The sequence below is a fragment of the Scyliorhinus torazame genome, chromosome 9, assembly GCF_047496885.1.
Source record: "Scyliorhinus torazame isolate Kashiwa2021f chromosome 9, sScyTor2.1, whole genome shotgun sequence".
NCBI classification, from domain to species: domain Eukaryota; kingdom Metazoa; phylum Chordata; class Chondrichthyes; order Carcharhiniformes; family Scyliorhinidae; genus Scyliorhinus; species Scyliorhinus torazame.
In genome coordinates this window covers 24779167-24797779 of record NC_092715.1, presented here as the reverse complement: position 1 = coordinate 24797779, position 18613 = coordinate 24779167, and the positions used below count along the sequence as shown (strand labels likewise).

General features: G+C 50.7%; 1 protein-coding gene across 6 annotated transcripts in view; it reads right to left on the bottom strand.

Moving 5' to 3' along the window:
- Window positions 1-18613, bottom strand: part of LOC140429121 (hepatocyte growth factor activator-like) — a 128908-nt gene that overhangs the window by 53553 nt on the left and 56742 nt on the right. For all 6 annotated transcript variants that reach the window (XM_072515714.1, XM_072515718.1, XM_072515713.1 and 3 more), the window contains 2 exons: window positions 15887-16061; window positions 10103-10197 (listed from right to left, as the gene is read on the bottom strand). In XM_072515714.1, the coding sequence (XP_072371815.1) occupies window positions 10103-10197; window positions 15887-16061 (270 nt within the window). The remainder of the gene's footprint in view (window positions 1-10102; window positions 10198-15886; window positions 16062-18613) is intronic.

The following is an 18613-nucleotide window of genomic DNA, read 5'->3' as shown; positions in this document are numbered from 1 at the left end:
ATGCCCCCAAAACCTCTCAACACCAGAAAAAGAGTGAAGAACAAGAACTGCCAAAATTACCCCCCCCCCCCCCCCCCGGCCCCATAAACCACCTCCTAAGATGGCACTGTAGTGATCTCTATATATGTAAATACGTGAAGGGCTAATGTGCAGTCAGTACAGTCAGATGATCACGAGAGGGAAACACTGACAGGGACTATATACACAAGCTCAATCTGTTTTATCGCTCTCATTGGGTGTGTTGTAGCTAGAGAACAGAAGTATAGTAAGCTCAGAGTGTATAGTATAATAATCATAGTTAATCTGAAATTAAATGAAAATGAAAATCGCTTATTGTCACAAGTAGGCTTCAAATGAAGTTATTGTGGGTTCCGGGTGCGGCGATGACCAGCTGAGTCGCTCGTTTCGGCAGCTCCCGGTGAAACGGACTTTTGGGCTCTTGATAGGAGCCCCAACGGCAATTTTGACGGCTAAAAACACTGTGCGGTAAAGCAGAAGGGAATCCCCCCTGGATACGGATGAAAAAAGGAGGAGAAAGTGGCCGGATTGCAGTGGATCCTTTAGAACAGCAGCAAGGAAGGCAAGCAAAAACCAAGATGGTGTCGGAAGGTGGCAGTTTAACATGGGGCCCTGAACAACAAGAGTTCTTGAAATGCTGTGTGGAAGAGCTCAAAAAGGAAATGAAGAAAGAGCTGTTGGCCCTGATACTACAGGCGATCGAAGGGCTAAAGGAGGAACAAAAGACCCAGGAGCGGGAGCTTCGGGTCGTGAAGGCAAAGGCAGCCGAGAATGAGGACGACATACAGGGCCTGGTGGTGAAGACGGAGACGCATGAGGCACATCAGAAACGATGTGTGGAAAGGTTGGAGGCACTGGAAAACAACGCAAGGAGGAACAACCTGAGGATTCTTGGTCTTCCTGAAGGTGCGGAGGGAGCGGACGTTGGGGCATATGTGAGCACGATGCTGCACTCGTTAATGGGAGCGGAGGCCCCGGCGGGTCCGTTGGAGGTGGAGGGAGCATACCGAGTGATGGCGCGAGGACCGAGAGCAGGAGAAATTCCCAGAGCCATAGTGGTGAGATTCCTCCGTTTTAAGGATAGAGAAATGGTCCTTAGATGGGCAAAGAAAACTCGGAGCAGTAAATGGGAGAACGCGGTGATCCGAGTTTATCAAGACTGGAGTGCGGAGGTGTCGAGAAGGAGGGCGAGCTTTAATCGGGCCAAGGCGGTGCTTCATAAAAAGAAGATAAAATTTGGAATGCTGCAACCGGCAAGACTGTGGGTCACATATCGAGGGAGGCACCACTACTTTGAGACGGCGGATGAAGCGTGGACTTTTATTGTGGAAGAAAAACTGGAATGAGCGGGTTATTAAAAAGAACGTTTGAACAAAGTGGTGGGGCGAATGTGGGGGGCGAAGAGGGGGGTTAAAAAGGGGGGAAAGAGGAGTTTTATGTACTAATCCTGCGATGTGGTAACTTTTCTCTCTTCCACAGGTGGTGATGGGGGGAGGAGGGGAGGTGGAGGAGATGGGGCGTTGGCCATTGGGGGCGGGGCCAAGGGAGAAGCGCGGGCTTGGTTCCCGCGCTATGATAATCATGGCGGGAATAGAGAAGCAGGAAGGAGGGGGCGTCGCACGGTGCGAGCCGAGGTCACGGGGGGAAGCCGAGGTCGGCCAGAGTTTGCTGACTTCTGGGAGCAACATGGGGGGAGTAATTACGCTAGCGGGGGATCTAGCGGGGGGGGGTGGGAGGGGGGGAATTACTGGGTTGCTGCTGCTGGGGAGAGGGGGGAGCTGGTATGGGAGGGGATGGGCGGGGGGGCACCGCCTGGGGGAGATACAGCTGCGTGGGAACCGGGTGAGGAGCTGGAAAAAGGGGATGGTTAATCGACAAGGGGGGGGGGGCGTAGGAAGCCCCCCAACCCGGCTGATCACGTGGAACGTGAGAGGGCTGAACGGGCCGATAAAGAGGGCACGGGTACTCGCACACCTTAAGAAACTTAAGGCAGATGTGGTTATGTTACAGGAAACGCACCTGAAACTGATAGACCAGGTTAGGCTACGCAAAGGATGGGTGGGGCAGGTGTTCCATTCGGGGCTAGATGCGAAAAACAGGGGGGTGGCTATATTAGTGGGGAAGCGGGTAATGTTCGAGGCAAAGACTATAGTGGCAGATAACGGGGGCAGATACGTGATGGTGAGTGGCAAACTACAGGGGGAGACGGAGGTTTTGGTAAACGTATATGCCCCGAACTGGGATGATGCCAATTTTATGAGGCGGATGCTAGGACACATTCCGGACCTAGAGATGGGAAAGCTGATAATGGGGGGAGATTTTAATACGGTGTTGGAACCAGGGCTGGATAGGTCGAAGTCCAGGACTGGAAGGAGGCCGGCAGCAGCCAAGGTACTTAAAGATTTTATGGAGCAGATGGGAGGTGTAGACCCGTGGAGATTTAGCAGACCTAGGAGTAAGGAGTTCTCGTTTTTCTCCTATGTCCACAAAGTCTACTCGCGAATAGACTTTTTTGTGCTGGGAAGGGGGTTGATCCCGAAGGTGAGGGGAACGGAGTATACGGCTATAGCCATTTCGGATCACGCTCCACACTGGGTAGACTTGGAGATAGGGGAGGAAACAGGAGGGCGCCCACCCTGGAGAATGGACATGGGACTAATGGCAGATGAGGGGGTGTGTCTAAGGGTGAGGGGGTGCATTGAAAAGTACTTGGAACTCAATGATAATGGGGAGGTCCAGGTGGGAGTGGTCTGGGAGGCGTTGAAGGCGGTGGTTAGAGGGGAGCTGATATCAATAAGGGCACATAAAGGGAAGCAGGAGAGTAAGGAACGGGAGCGGTTGCTGCAAGAACTTTTGAGGGTGGACAGACAATATGCGGAAGCACCGGAGGAGGGACTGTAGAGGGAAAGGCAAAGGCTACATGTAGAATTTGACTTGCTGACTACGGGCACTGCAGAGGCACAATGGAGGAAGGCACAGGGTGTACAGTACGAATATGGGGAGAAGGCGAGCAGGTTGCTGGCACACCAATTGAGGAAAAGGGGAGCAGCGAGGGAAATAGGGGGAGTGAGGGATGAGGAAGGAGAGATGGAGCGGGGAGCGGAGAGAGTGAATGGAGTGTTCAAGACATTTTATAAAAAATTATATGAAGCTCAACCCCCGGATGGGAGGGAGAGAATGATGGGCTTCTTGGATCGGCTGGAATTTCCCAAGGTGGAAGAGCAGGAAAGGGTGGGACTGGGAGCACAGATCGAGGTAGAAGAAGTGGTGAAAGGAATTAGGAGCATGCAGGCGGGAAAGGCCCCGGGACCGGATGGATTCCCAGTCGAATTCTATAGAAAATATGTGGACTTGCTCGCCCCGGTATTGACGAGGACCTTTAATGAGGCAAAGGAAAGGGGACAACTGCCCCCCGACTATGTCTGAAGCAACGATATCGCTTCTCTTAAAGAAGGAAAAGGACCCGCTACAATGCGGGTCCTATAGACCTATTTCCCTCCTAAATGTAGATGCCAAGATCCTGGCCAAGGTAATGGCAATGAGAATAGAGGAATGTGTCCCGGGAGTGGTCCACGAGGACCAAACTGGGTTTGTGAAGGGGAGACAGCTGAACACGAATATACGGAGGCTGTTAGGGGTAATGATGATGGCCCCACCAGAGGGGGAAACGGAGATAGTAGTGGCGATGGATGCCGAGAAAGCATTTGATAGAGTGGAATGGGATTATTTGTGGGAGGTGTTGAGGAGATTTGGTTTTGGAGAGGGGTATGTTAGATGGGTGCAGCTGTTGTATAGGGCACCGATGGCGAGCGTGGTCACGAATGGACGGGGATCTGCATATTTTCGGCTCCATAGAGGGACAAGGCAGGGATGCCCTCTGTCCCCATTATTGTTTGCACTGGCGATTGAGCCCCTGGCGATCGCGTTGAGGGGTTGCAAGAAGTGGAGGGGAGTACTTAGAGGAGGAGAAGAGCACCGGGTATCTTTGTTTGCGGACGATTTGCTACTATACGTGGCAGACCCGGCGGAGGGGATGCCAGAAATAATGCGGATACTTGGGGAGTTTGGGGATTTTTCAGGGTATAAATTGAACATGGGGAAAAGTGAGTTGTTTGTGGTGCATCCAGGGGAGCAGAGTAGAGAAATAGAGGACCTACCGTTGAGGAAGGTAACAAGGGACTTTCGTTACCTGGGGATCCAGATAGCCAAGAATTGGGGCACATTGCATAGGTTAAATTTAACGCGGTTGGTGGAACAAATGGAGGAGGATTTCAAGAGATGGGATATGGTATCCCTGTCACTGGCAGGGAGGGTGCAGGCGGTTAAGATGGTGGTCGTCCCGAGATTCCTCTTTGTGTTTCAGTGCCTCCCGGTGGTGATCACGAAGGCTTTTTTTAAAAGGATTGAAAAGAGCATCATGGGTTTTGTATGGGCCGGGAAGACCCCGAGAGTGAGGAAGGGATTCTTACAGCGTAGCAGGGATAGGGGGGGGCTGGCACTACCGAGCCTAAGTGAGTATTATTGGGCCGCTAATATTTCAATGGTGAGTAAGTGGATGGGAGAGGAGGAGGGAGCGGCGTGGAAGAGATTAGAGAGGGCGTCCTGTAGGGGGACTAGCCTACAGGCTATGGTGACAGCCCCATTGCCGTTCTCACCGAGGAACTACACCACAAGCCCGGTGGTGGTGGCTACACTGAAGATTTGGGGACAGTGGAGACGGCATAGGGGAAAGACTGGAGCCTTGAGGGGGTCCCCGATAAGAAACAACCATAGGTTTGCCCCGGGGGGAATGGATGGGGGATATGGAATGTGGCAAAGAGCAGGAATAACGCAACTGAAAGATCTGTTTGTGGATGGGAAGTTCACGAGTCTGGGAGCGCTGACCGAGAAATATGGGTTGCCCCAAGGGAATGCATTCAGGTATATGCAACTGAGGGCTTTTGCGAGGCAACAGGTGAGGGAATTCCCGCAGCTCCCGACACAAGAGGTGCAGGACAGAGTGATCTCAAAGACATGGGTGGGGGATGGTAAGGTGTCAGATACATATAGGGAAATGAGGGACGAAGGGGAGACTATGGTAGATGAACTAAAAGGGAAATGGGAAGAAGAGCTGGGGGAGGAGATCGAGGAGGGGCTGTGGGCAGATGCCCTAAGCAGGGTAAACTCGTCGTCCTCGTGTGCCAGGCTAAGCCTGATTCAGTTTAAGGTATTACACAGGGCGCATATGACTGGAGCACGGCTCAGTAAATTTTTTGGGGTGGAGGTTAGGTGTGCGAGGTGCTCGAGAAGCCCAGCGAATCATACCCATATGTTTTGGTCATGCCCGGCACTACAGGGGTTTTGGATGGGGGTGACAAAGGTGCTTTCAAAAGTAGTGGGGGTCCGGGTCGAACCAAGCTGGGGGTTGGCTATATTTGGGGTTGCACAAGAGCCGGGAGTGCAGGAGGCGAGAGAGGCCGATGTTTTGGCCTTTGCGTCCCTAGTAGCCCGGCGCAGGATATTGTTAATGTGGAAAGAAGCCAAGCCCCCGGGGGTGGAGACCTGGATAAATGACATGGCAGGGTTTATAAAGCTAGAGCGGATTAAGTTCGTTCTAAGGGGGTCGGCTCAAGGGTTCACCAGGCGGTGGCAACCGTTCGTCGAATACCTCGCAGAAAGATAGATGGAATGGAAAAAAGAAGGCAGCAGCAGCAGCCCAGGATCGGGGGGGAGGAGGAACCAGAAGGACTCTCAGGGTTGTTAATATATACTGTATAATATGTATAGGTCGTTGCGACAGATAATTATATATTGGACTGTTAAACTATATTTTTGGAGAGTGTTACTTGTGATAAGGCAGTTGCCAATTAGGGTTAGTTTTCATTTTTGTTATTTATTATTTATTCATTTTTTGTTTATAAAATAGGTCATTGTTATTTGTGTTGTTATAATATTGTGTAAAGGATGCACAATGTACTGTGTTGGTTGACCAAAAATTTTCAATAAAATATTTATTTTTAAAAAATGAAGTTATTGTGAAATGCCCCTAGTCGCCACATTCCGGCGCCTGTTCGGGGAGGCTAGTATGGGAATTGAACCGTGCTGCTGGCCTGCCTTGGTCTGCTTTCAAAGCCAGCGATTTAGCCATGTGCTAAACAGCTAAACAGAATCTAATTCTATCTTCTTTAATTTGACTACTCGTAAAAGTATTAAAGAATCGAACTCACAAGTAAATTGATTAGTTACTCAATAAGTTATTTGTTATCACTGGACGACTTTGATTATTCATCATCATCAAAGTTAAGTTCAACTCGGCATAAACAAATGAGTAACATATCTTACTCCCAAGTAATATAACAGTCACATCCAACCAAACGGCAAGTGGGTTCCTTCCAACTCCCAGGACAAAAGGAATAAGAATAGTTACTGGGCACACCCATCGGACCCTTCCCCAATTCTCACCCCTCCAGGTGTGAGCTTACCCACATCAGACTCCCCCGCTACACCCCAAGGGAGGCACCAAGGAGCCACAGGATACTGACCACAGTGAGTCTGGCCTAGCCCAACATCACCACAAAGAAAAAGTGAGATAAGAGAATGGGCGCCAAGGACTCCCGTGACTCCGGAGCTGAGCTAATTCGATCCCGTACGGGACACAGCACAAACTAACCACAAACCATTCAGTGCACAAACCAACAGCAGGACCAACACCCCAGGCCCCAACAGGAGAAGAGAAGAGGAAAAAAAAAAACTCTTCGGAGGGACCACCCCACTGGGCACACTCCCTACCACCAAATAAAGGATATTCAGACCAGCCTCACTCATAAGAACTCTGACAACAGTTAGAACGGTTAAAGAGGAAGTCCCACATCAGAGGAACAACCAACTCCCCCCCCGAAAGGGGAATCCAACAAACTCCAGTCCTCAACAGAATAATACATATTCCACCTGGGCCTGAAGAAGAAAACGTTGCAGCCAAAATTTTACAAAAACTCTGACTATGAGGGACCTTCCTCTAGTAGCGCAAACAAATCTAACCATTTTACCCACACCCTCCACTCCAGCTCAGCTCATCCTCCACCCCAAGGATATATTAGGATAGAGAAACTGCACAAATCCCAAGATCAATGCTCAGCTAAACGTAATTATTAAATCAGGATAGCCAATGGTGCGGGACATCACACCTGAAATATTCACTTCCCTCCAAACCAATAACTTGACAGCGTTAGCAGGCAACAATATAATAGAATTTACAGTGCAGAAGGAGGCCATTCGGCCCATCAAGTCTGCACCAGCCCTTACAAAGTGCACCCTACTGAAGCCCACGTACCTACCCTATCCCCGTAACCCAGCAATCCCCACTTAACACTTTTTGGACACTTAGGGCAATTTAGCACGGCCAATCCACCTAACCTGCACATCTTTGGCCTGTGGGGGGAAACCGGAGCACCCGGAGGAAACACACGCAGACACGAGGAGAACGTGCAGACTCCGCACAGACAGTGACCCAGCCGGGAATCGAACCTGGGACCCTGGAGCTGTGAAGAACAGTGCTAACCACTGTGTTACCGTGCTGCCCTAGTCAGGGAGCAAAGTCCAGGGTAACAACTGAGGAATGAGGCATTCATCGGGTTAAAAGCCACTCCACTGGCATACAAAGAAAGTAGACATCCAGGATAAAGGAGGGATTCAGGATCTTCAAGATTCCATCGATCGGAATGTGAACTTCATTACTTCCAGCGAAATGTGACCGAGCCCAGACAGTCAACTACCTAGACTCCAGCAGAGGGGGGTGGCTCCTGCGACCCCAACCCCTCTCGACCGACAACAGAAACAGGACCGCACATAACCAGGCGGTAGAAGACCAATCCAACCGCAGGCCTCAGAGACAGGATTAAATGTGCCCCATGGCACTCGAGCTGCCCGGCCTCCAGGTCACGATTCCAGAGACGTGGCAGCCTGTTCCCAAACTTGGCTGGGAACATCTCCACCACCTCACCGGAGACACCAGGCACGACTCGGTTCCTCACAGGCTCCCCTTCATCCTCACCCAAATTCCTCAGGATGGACGACAGGCCATGCAACAGGAAGACAATCGTGCGGAGGCGGACTTCCACCAGAGGCAGAGCCCTCTCTGCCCACAAGAACCTCCTCGTGCGCCACCGCCGCCTCCTTAAAGACCTCTCGCAACACTCGAAATTGGGCTTTAAAATCCTGCACGGCGGAGCCAAGACTATCGGACGGATCACCTTCATCGCCAGCAGCCATCATCCATCGTTCTGCATCGCACCATCGGAACAGGAGAACCCTCAAAGGCAGCTGCGACACCAAAAACAAGGCCCCATCCCTCCAGCCACCACGAATCCCCGAGGATTAAAGCATTTGGTCTCCACTCAAAAGTGCTGAAACATTGACCAACAAATCTCAGTACATAGTGAAAGCCACGTAAACCGATAAAAGATACAAGAGGGAAGTGCACAAGGGTAAAAACAAAGATTGAAGGATGAGCAGAGCCGGAGCTTGTGAAAATTCAACTGCCCCCGCGCCCACATCCCGCGATACCCGATGGTGACTCATTGTTCTGGGCCAGGGTTTAGAGAACCCCAAAGTGTATCATGGAGTTCACCTGGCCACAATGCATGATGGGATTTAAGCTAGCTAACTTGCCCATGTTTTTGAGACAAACAGGATTGTGAGGTCAGCAAATTACACAGTCAACTCAGTAAACAGTTCTTATTGGTGCCCCAATATCCTGTTTTAGACAATTCATGGAGTAAAGAGGAAAGCAGCTTTGGCATCCTGTCCCGGGTGAACAATGAGTTGGACAGGAACTGACTGCGATACAAGGTTGGGAATGTCAGAAACACAATTTTAGAATGGACACCAAGATCCTGGTAAACAACAGGTGACTGGATGGGGTTAAATCATGAGCTGATCACCAGTCACCATGTTGCTTAAAGTAAATTTTACTGGATAATATGAAAGTGACAGCTCCAAGGATTGGATCAAGTCAAATGGTAGGCTATTGATTTTTGGGAAATCCTATAATTGGTGTATTTTTATTAGTGTTAGCCAGGTTGGTCTTGGCATTTATCCAGATCTTTCTCTCATGTACATGAACCAAGCTTGGAATAATAAAGCCGTCTTAACCAGGTTGATGTGTGTCTGCAGAACTGTGTATTAAGCTGAGCCATAACTAAGAGGAAGGTACCCCACGTAAAATCTGTCTCAATACTCAGGCCTTGGAAACGCTCCTAAATTCTGCCCAATGGAAGAAGTTGGAAGAGAGAATAACCCGGGTGGGTTGGGAATCCTGGGGAGAGCAACTCACCTCCTAACTCCCCAAAGCCTCTCCACCACCTACAAAGCACAAGTCAGGAGTGTGATGGAATACTCTCCACTTGCCTGGATGAGTGCAGCTCCAACAACACTCAAGAAACTTAACACTATCTAGGTCAAAGCAGATCACTTGATTGGCACCCCTTCCACAAACATTCAAACCCTCCACCACTGACGCACAGTGGCAGCCGCGTGTAGCATCTACACGATGCACTGCAGGAACTCACCAAGGCTCCCGAGGCAACAGCTTCCAAACCCACGCCTACTACCATCGGCTCAAGGAGGAAACTCACCACCACCTTCTCAAGGACAATTAAGGATGAGCAATAAATGCCGGCCTAGTTGGCGACACGCACATCCCGTGAACAATTAAAGAATAAAATGTATAAAACCACCATTGCTCACACCATCCTGGTGAAAAGAACTTTCATTTGACCTGAAGGATGCCACATTTGACGAGTATTTCATGCTGCAGTGGCTAAGACAACAGTCAAGAGGTATTTACTGAATAATCAAATAATCAGAATGACCCCTGAAGAATTTCAGTGTCCCCACCATGTCTCAGAAATGACACCCTACCTGGGAGACCCTCTTCCCCAATCCCGCAACCGGCTTCCCGAGGAATTTCACCATCCTCCTGAGGAACATCACTCCCTCCGCACACCCCTCCCATTGAGGGCCATCAGCTGCTTAAGGTGCTAAGGCATCCATGGCACAGAATTAATTTTTTTAATACGATCATAATTAAACTATTTGATTTCCTCACCTTCTTTTGGACACTGTGGAATGTCACAATACTCCCAGGAGATGTCATCGTCAATCAACGTGTAACACCAAGGCCCGTCGTCATTGTCTGTGTTTCTGAAATAAATACGCGGAACTTGTTAATGATCGAATCTCCTGCCCAGTCAATACACTGGGGCTGGTTTAGCACAGGGCTAAATAGCTGGCTTTGAACGCAGGCCAGCAGCACGGGTTCAATTCCCATACCAGCTTCCCCGAACAGGCGCCGCAATGTGGCGACTAGGGGCTTTTCACAGTAACTTCATTTGAAGCCTACTTGTGACAATAAGCGATTTTCATTTCATTTTTTTTTCATTTCACTCCAACTACGCTCAAAGTTAACCAGTTGAATATAAAGTATGTATTTGCATTCATATGAGCTCCCTGGGCTGGACTTGACAGGGTGGGTGGAGCAGGCAGGGGGCAGTAAAATTGGATACTATGCTAGGTTCCTTTCCCAATGCCTACCCCCCGCCCCCCCCCCCCCCCCCCCACTGCAATTGTATCAGGGACAAGGGAGGCAGGAGGCCCACCCGCTGGTGGCCCTTCAGGGCCTCCTCCCCCACTGCAGCTGGGATTTAATCCGCGTTAGGAGAAGTTCACGCTATGTGTGCACTTCGCAGCAGTGACCATCACACGCAGTGGCTCTGCTGGGCCAGAGAGCTTCCTGCCAGTTGATTGGCTGGCAGCTCCTGGAGGTGCCAATTCCTCCCCAGATGGCCCTGCAAAGCTGGGGGGTGAGTTGGCTTTTACGTCATCCATCTCCACCGTAGAATCCAGCCCTGAGGGTATCGCAGAATCACAGAATAATACCAGCAGAAGAGGCCCTTCAGCCTATCGAGTCTACACCAATGCATGAAAAACACCTGCCCTGCCCACCTAATCCCATTTCCCAGCACTTAGCCCATAGCCTTGAATGCTATTTTTTAGAAGATATGAGGCAACCGGTCTCTACCACTCCCATCACTACCCTCTGGGTAAAAAAGATTTTTCTCAAATGCCCCCTGAATACCCTGCCCCTGACCTTGAACATGTGGCCCCCTCGTAACTGACCTCAGGGAAACAGCTGTTCCCTATCCACCCTGTCTATGCCCCTCATAATCTTGTCCACCTCAATCAGGTCGCCCCTCAATCCTCTCTGCTCCAGAGAAAGCAACCCAAGCCCATTCAACTTCTCTTCATAACTTAAACATTCCATCCCAGGCAACATCCTGGTAAATCGCCTCTGCGCCCACTCCAGTGCAAACACATCATAGAACATAGAACATACAGTGCAGAAGGAGGCCATTCAGCCTATCGAGTCTGCACCGACCCACTTAAGCTCTCACTTCCACACTATCCCCGTAACCCAATAACCCCTCCTAACCTTTTTTGGTCACTAAGGGCAATTTAGCATGGCTAATCCACCTAACCCGCACATCTTTGCACTGTGGGAGGAAACCGGAGCACCTGGAGGAAACCCACACAGACACGGGGAGAACGTGCAGACTCCACACAGACAGTGACCCAGCAGGGAATCGAACCTGGGACCCTGGCGCTGTGAAGCCACAGTGCTAGCCACTTGTGCTACCATGCTGCCCGTGCATCCTTTTCATAAGATGAAGACCAGAACTGCAGCTGTGGCCTCACCAAAGTTCGATACAACTCCAACATGACCTCCCTGCTTTTGTAATCTATGCCCCGATTGATAAAAACGAGTATCCCATATGCCTTTTTCACCACCCTATTAATCTGCCCTTCTGCCTTCAGAGATCTATGGATAAACACGCCAAGGTCCCTTTGTCCCTCGGAACTTCCCAGTGTCAGGCCATTCTTTGAATACTTCCTTGTTCAATTACTCCTTCCAAAGTGTATCACCTCACACTTTTCAGGTTTAAATACCATCTGCCACTTATCCGCCCATTTGACCAGCCCGTCTGTATCTTCCTGTAACCCAAGACACTCAATCTCATTGTTAACCACCCAGCCAATCTTTGTGTCATCCACAAACTTACTGATCCTACCGCCTACATAGTCATCTATGTTATTTATATAAATGACAAATAATAGGGGACCCAGTACAGGGGCGTCATTCTCCGACCCTCCCCGCCGGGTCGGAGAATCGCCGGGGGCTGCCGTGAATCCCGCCCCCGCCGGTTGCCGAAGTCTCCGGCACCGGAGATTCGGCGGGGGCGGGAATCGCGCCGCGCCGGTTGGCGGGCCCCCCCGCTCGATTCTCCGGCCCATCCGGGACTTTAACGAAGTCCCGCCGTTAAATTGCCTGTCCCGCTGGCGTAAATTAAAGCACCCTTCTTACCGGCGGGACAAGGCGGCGTGGGCGGGCTCCGGGGTCCTGGGGGGGGCGCGGGGCGATCTGACCCCGGGGGGTGCCCCCACGGTGGCCTGGCCCGCGATCGGGGCCCACCGATCCGCGGGCGGGCCTGTGCCGTGGGGGCACTCTTTCCCTTCCGCCTCCGCCACGGCCTCCACCATGGCGGAGGCGGAAGAGACTCCCTCCACTGCGCATGCGCGGGAAACTGTCAGCGGCCGCTGACGCTCCCGCGCATGCGCCGCCCGGACATGTCATTTCCGCGCCAGCTGGCGGGGCAACAAAGGCCATTTCCGCCAGCTGGCGGGGCGGAAATTCCTCCGGCGCCGGCCGAGCCCCTCAATGTTGGGGCTCGGCTCCCAAAGGTGCGGAGCATTCCGCACCTTTGGGGCGGCGTGATGCCCGACTGATTTGCGCCAGTCGGCGGACATCGCGCCGTTTCGGGAGAATTTTGCCCCAGATCTCTGTTGGACGCCACTGGGCACTGGCTTACAGGTCAGGTCTGAATCAGTGGGGAGAGCTTCTTCCTTCTAAATCAGAAGGTAGGTTCAAATCCTACCAGAGACTTGAGAATATAATCTAGGTTGACAATTAATATTAGGAGTAGTGACACTTTCAGACACAAAATTATAACTGAGGCCTTATCTTCTTTCTCAGATATATGTAAATTATCCTGTGCAAATAAAGGAAAAGTTCATGATGCTTTTCACTTTATGAAGTGTTCCCACTGCTATAATCTATAAAACACAACCATCCATATGTGCACAGCAATGTCTCTTAAACAACAATCTGATATTGCTCATGTGAAACACATTGGGGCATTTCATAATGTCAAAGATATTGTTACGATCCCTGCTGATGTTACGACTGAATAATTAAGATTCCAGAGTGAAACCTTGTTTGACAGATCCTGCGCGGGATTCTCCGAGCCTCCGCGTCGCAATTGCGCTCGGCACGGGGGGCGGAGAATGGGCGTTGCGGCGAAATTTGGTGCGACACCGCTCCCGCGATTCTCCGGTCGCCTAACATGGTTACACACAGCGGGCAGACGTTCGTTGACGGTGTCTGAGGCCGCTCAGAGTTCTTCGGCGGGTAAAATGGCGGAGTCGGTCTCCAGCCACTCCACTACCGGCCGAGGTGTTTCCTAGCACCTTGGCGAAGGAATTCGAAAAGCACGGACGAATTGTGGCGGAGGACCTTCGGAAATCAATGGGAGAGGCCTTGGCCCCCATTAGAGTGGATCTGGGGAAAACTAATGAAACCCGTGGGTCTATGGAGCCACGATCAAAGATATCGAGCCACAGTGATCGGACTGCCTCGCTGGAATCGGAGCTATCTTCCACGGTCAAAGTGAACAAATCATTGAAGGTCAAGAAGAGTGACCTGGAGAATAGGTCCAGGAGGAAACATATTTGAATTGCGATGCTGCTGGATGGAATGGAAGGCCCAATGCCCACAAAGTACTTTGCAGATATATTCGGTAAGATGGTGGGGGAAGGGTGGATTCACATCCCCCCTGAATTGGACTGAGCTCATCGTTCGGGGCCTCGTCCTAAGGATCCAACAAGTACGGTGATAGTGAGGTTCCACAGCCTCAAGGCGAAAGAGAGAGTTCTAAGATGGGCTAAGGAACACCGTGACTTTCAGCGGGAAGGTCATGCCATCGGGTTCTATCATGACCTGGGGGCAGAGCTGGCAAAGGAGAGGGCTGCGTTCAATAGAGCCAAGGCCGCCTTGTATAAGAGTGCAGTCCCGTTATGTTTGGTCTATCCTGCTCGACTTAGAGTAACCTACGAAGGAAAAGACTATGGGCTGGATTCTCCATCGGCGGGACCCTCCACTCAGCCGGCAACGCACTCACGCCCGCAGATTTCCCGACGGCTTGGGGTGCCCACAATGGGAAACCCCATTGGCCGGCTGCCGAGACAGAGGACCCCGCTGCTGGCGGGGGGGCGCCGCACCAGAAAACCTGTGCGGCAGGGCAGAGAATCCCGCCCTATTCCTTTGACACACCAGGAGAAGCGGACTCTTCCATTCTAAGAAAACAAGCTGGGCGGTGTAATTGGGTTTTTGGTTCTGTTGATGGACATGCTGAAATGTCGCATTGTTGGGGTTTCATGTTTGTTCGGATATTTTCTTGTTCTTGTTGGGGATGAATTTTTACAGTTCTTGTTTAGATTTGGGGCTTAGTTCTATGTGGAGCTGTGTTTGTTATGATAATAAATGGCTCTCTTTCGGAACACAAGGTTTATGGGGTTTTGATATTTTGCTGTCTGTAACCACTTTTGGTACCTTTAGTCAGGAATCTCCCTGCTAACCAAAGAGTTAGCTTTTGAGCGGCTTTTGAAGGGTTAGCTGCAGCTCATTAGTAGTTTTTTTAGAAAGTTAGCTTAGAATTCTGGTTTGTTCAGGATTGCTAGAAGTAGATTTTAGTAGTTTCTGTTTGCCTTGCCTCTACTTGTTTTTGTACTTGGGTGTAGTTGTACTCAAGGGCGATAGTGTTGGGGGGAGGGGGAGAGCGGTGGGGGATGGGGGTAGTTTGCTGACAGTGTCTGAAGGTTTCTCTTTGTTGAGTCTTTTGATTTGGATGGGTGGCCATCTTGGAGGGGCCTCTTTGCTGTTCCTTTTAAGTATCCTTTGGGTAATCCCGCTTGATGGAAATGCTGACTCCGGATTGAGGGGATGGCGGGGGGGGGGGAACACCCCCAATTTGCTTGGTTACCTGGAACATTAAATGGTTGAATGGCTGAGTGGACAGCTCAAGGGTATTTGCCCACCTTAAGAGCTTAAACACCTGGCTCGATGACGGGGGCAAATGGGGCGGCACGGTAGCACAGCGGTTAGCACTGATGCTTCACAGCGTCAGGGTCCCAGGTTCGATTCCCACTGTCTGTGCGGAGTCTGCACGTTCTCCCCGCGTCTGCGTGGGATTCCTCCGGGTGCTCCAGTTTCGAGTCCAAATGGTCCTTTGGACTTGAAATGTTAACTCTTTTATCTCCCTACAGATGCTGCCAGACCTGCTGAGATTTTCTCTTTGGTTTCAGATTCCAGCATCCGCAGTCCTTCGTTTTATTACAAAAAGAAACTCGTTGGTGGGATTTATTGGCCCTTCCCACCAGTGGAAACTTCCAATCCGCCAAAGGTGATCCCCACGGCGGGTTCCCTGGCAGTGGCACAGGTGAGCCACAGGTGAGCAACGTAAAATGCTGTCGCCGTTGGCAGGAAAGGAAAAATCCCACCAGTGGTCAACGGTGGAAAATAGGCCGTGTGGAAGTGGAGGGGGGGGGGGGTGGCTGGAAAATCCCATACTCTGTCTGGGCTCAGACTTGTAGAATGAGCACTTGGGTGAGAAGACCACAGAATAATAAACATTCTCCCCCTGCAAGAAAGGTGGAGAGAAACCCGGGAAGAAGCAACTTTGCGTTACCTCCGTCATGTTCTAAAGCATGTTCCTCTCACCTGCAGTAAGCGTGGTCACCTAGGACTACGCGGAGAGGCTCTTCCACCTCGTTGATGTTGAACTCTGGGCTGATGAATGCAGATGTCCAACGCAGACAGTCGCTCCCTGAGGACGTCCTCTTCACTGTCCCCCTGTAGGAGCTCCCATTATTCTCATAGCAGTCAGCAGCAGAATCTGAATGAAATACATTTGTAAACATGAAACCATGTGTTAATCCCTGAAACGTTACTTCCCCGACACTGCTGATTCCCTGGGATTGTGCAGGTGGTGGGCAATTTGCCAAGTGCCTGAGTGTCGCTCCATCTTTATATTCATACAGAAAGATTTGGGGCCAGGTTTTCACTACACAGGTTGGTACCAAAGTTTCCTTTGCCCGCCATAGCTCAAATGCATTTTCCACTCGCGGGGCAGGGGTGGGACAGAGTTGGGCCCACTCTCCTGGGACGTAGACCCGACCACAGTAGCTGTTAAGTGCAGAGGCTGGCTGTTTAAAGGGCCCACCTCAGTTCTCTGGAACATTATCCCAGTTGTTTTGTCAAATTTTAGGCCCTCTAGCCCTCACCCCCAATCAACAACCCTCCACCCACGCCACGTGGCATCTCTATGTCATCATGCACACCCATGACCCAATGTCAATCGTGCCATCCCACCCACTACCCTTGGCCCTTACACTCTCCATGTCAAATCAATCAGCATCCACCATGGGAAGACCTCAGGAGCCATGTTGAGATGAAATAAAATAAAGGTAAAACTATCCAATACATCCTCCATGATATTAAAAAAAGCTTCTATTCATGAAAGCCAATTCAATACATTTAAGTCTTAAATACTTTTTTAAAAAAATATATTTTATTAAAGTGTTTCGATCAACCAAACATTTTCCATTTTTACAGCTTTGTAACAATATATACATTGATCGTTTTTTAAAATAATATATTAACTAACGGCAAGTGCCAACAACAAATAAGTAACAAAAGAAATAATAACAAAAATAATAACATTAAGAAAATAAATATAAACATCTAACATGTACCAACACACACTAAACCCCTGAAGACCCAAATGAACCCTCCCCCCCCCACTGGGTTGCTGCTGCTGTCTTTCCTATTTTCCTTATCGCTCTGCGAGATAGTCGAGGAACGGTTGCCACCGCCTGGTGAACCCCTGAGCCGAACACCTTAGTGCAAACTTTATCCGCTCCAGTTTTATGAACCCTGCCATATCGTTTATCCAGGCCTCCACGCCCGGGGGTTTAGCTTCTTTCCACATAAGTAGAATCCTTCGCCGGGCTACTAGGAACGCAAAGGCCAGTACATCGGCCTCTCTCGCCTCCTGCACTCCCGGCTCATCTGCAACCCCAAATATAGCCAACCCCCAGCCAGGTTCGACCCGGGCCCCCACCACCTTTGAAATCACTTTTGCCACACCCACCCAGAACCCGTGCAATACCGGACATGACCAAAACATGTGGGTGTGGTTCGCCGGGCTTCCCGCGCATCTCCCGCACCTATCCTCCACCCCAAAAAATCTACTCAGCCTTGCTCCTGTCATATGCGCCCTGTGTAGAACCTTAAATTGGATCACGCTGAACCTGGCACACGAGGACGAGGAATTTACCCTACTTAGGGCATCTGCCCACAGCCCCTCCTCAATCTTTTCCCCCAGCTCCTCCTCCCATTTTCCCTTCAGCTCCTCTACCATCGTCTCCCCCTCGTCTCTCATTTCCCTATATATATCTGAGACCCTACCATCACCCACCCATGCCCCCGAAATCACTCTGTCCTGGATCTCTTGCGCCGGGAGCTGCGGAAATTCCCTCACCTGTTGCCTCACAAATGCCCTCACTTGCATATATCGAAATGCATTTCCCGGTGGCAAACCATATTTTTCTGTCAGTGCTCCCAGACTCGCGAAGGTCCCGTCTAAGAACAAGTCCTTCAGTTTCACAATTCCTGCTCGTTGCCAAGATTTAAATCCCCCATCTATCCTTCCCGGGACGAACCTATGGTTGTTCCTTATCGGGGACCACACTGACGCACCCGTCACTCCCTTATGTCGTCTCCACTGCCCCCAAATTTTCAGAGTTGCCACCACCACTGGGTTTGTGGTGTATTTTTTTGGGGAGAACGGCAGCGGCGCCGTCGCCAGTGCTTTTAAGCTAGTTCCCCTACAGGACGCCATCTCCAGCCTTTTCCACACCGCCCCTTCTTCTTCCCTCATCCACTTACATACCATAGATACGTTGGCGGCCCAATAATAGTCACTCAGACTCGGCAGTGCCAGTCCCCCTCTATCCCTACTGCGCTGCAGGAACCCCCTCTTTACCCTTGGGGTCTTTCCGGCCCACACAAAGCTCATGATGCTCCTGTCCACCTTCTTAAAAAAGGCCTTTGTAATCATTATGGGGAGGCACTGAAACACAAAAAGAAACCTCGGGAGGAGCACCATTTTAACCGCCTGTACCCTGCCCGCCAATGACAGGGGCACCATATCCCACCTCTTAAAGTCCTCCTCCATCTGCTCTACCAGTCGTGTCAAGTTAAGCTTATGCAAGGTTCCCCAATTCCTGGCCACCTGGATCCTTAAGTACCGAAAATCTCTCGTTACCCTCCTCAACGGCAGATCGTCTATTCCCCTGCCCTGTTCCCCGGGGTACATCACAAACATTTCACTCTTCCCCATATTCAATTTGTATCCCGAAAACTCTCCAAACTCCCTGAGTGTCT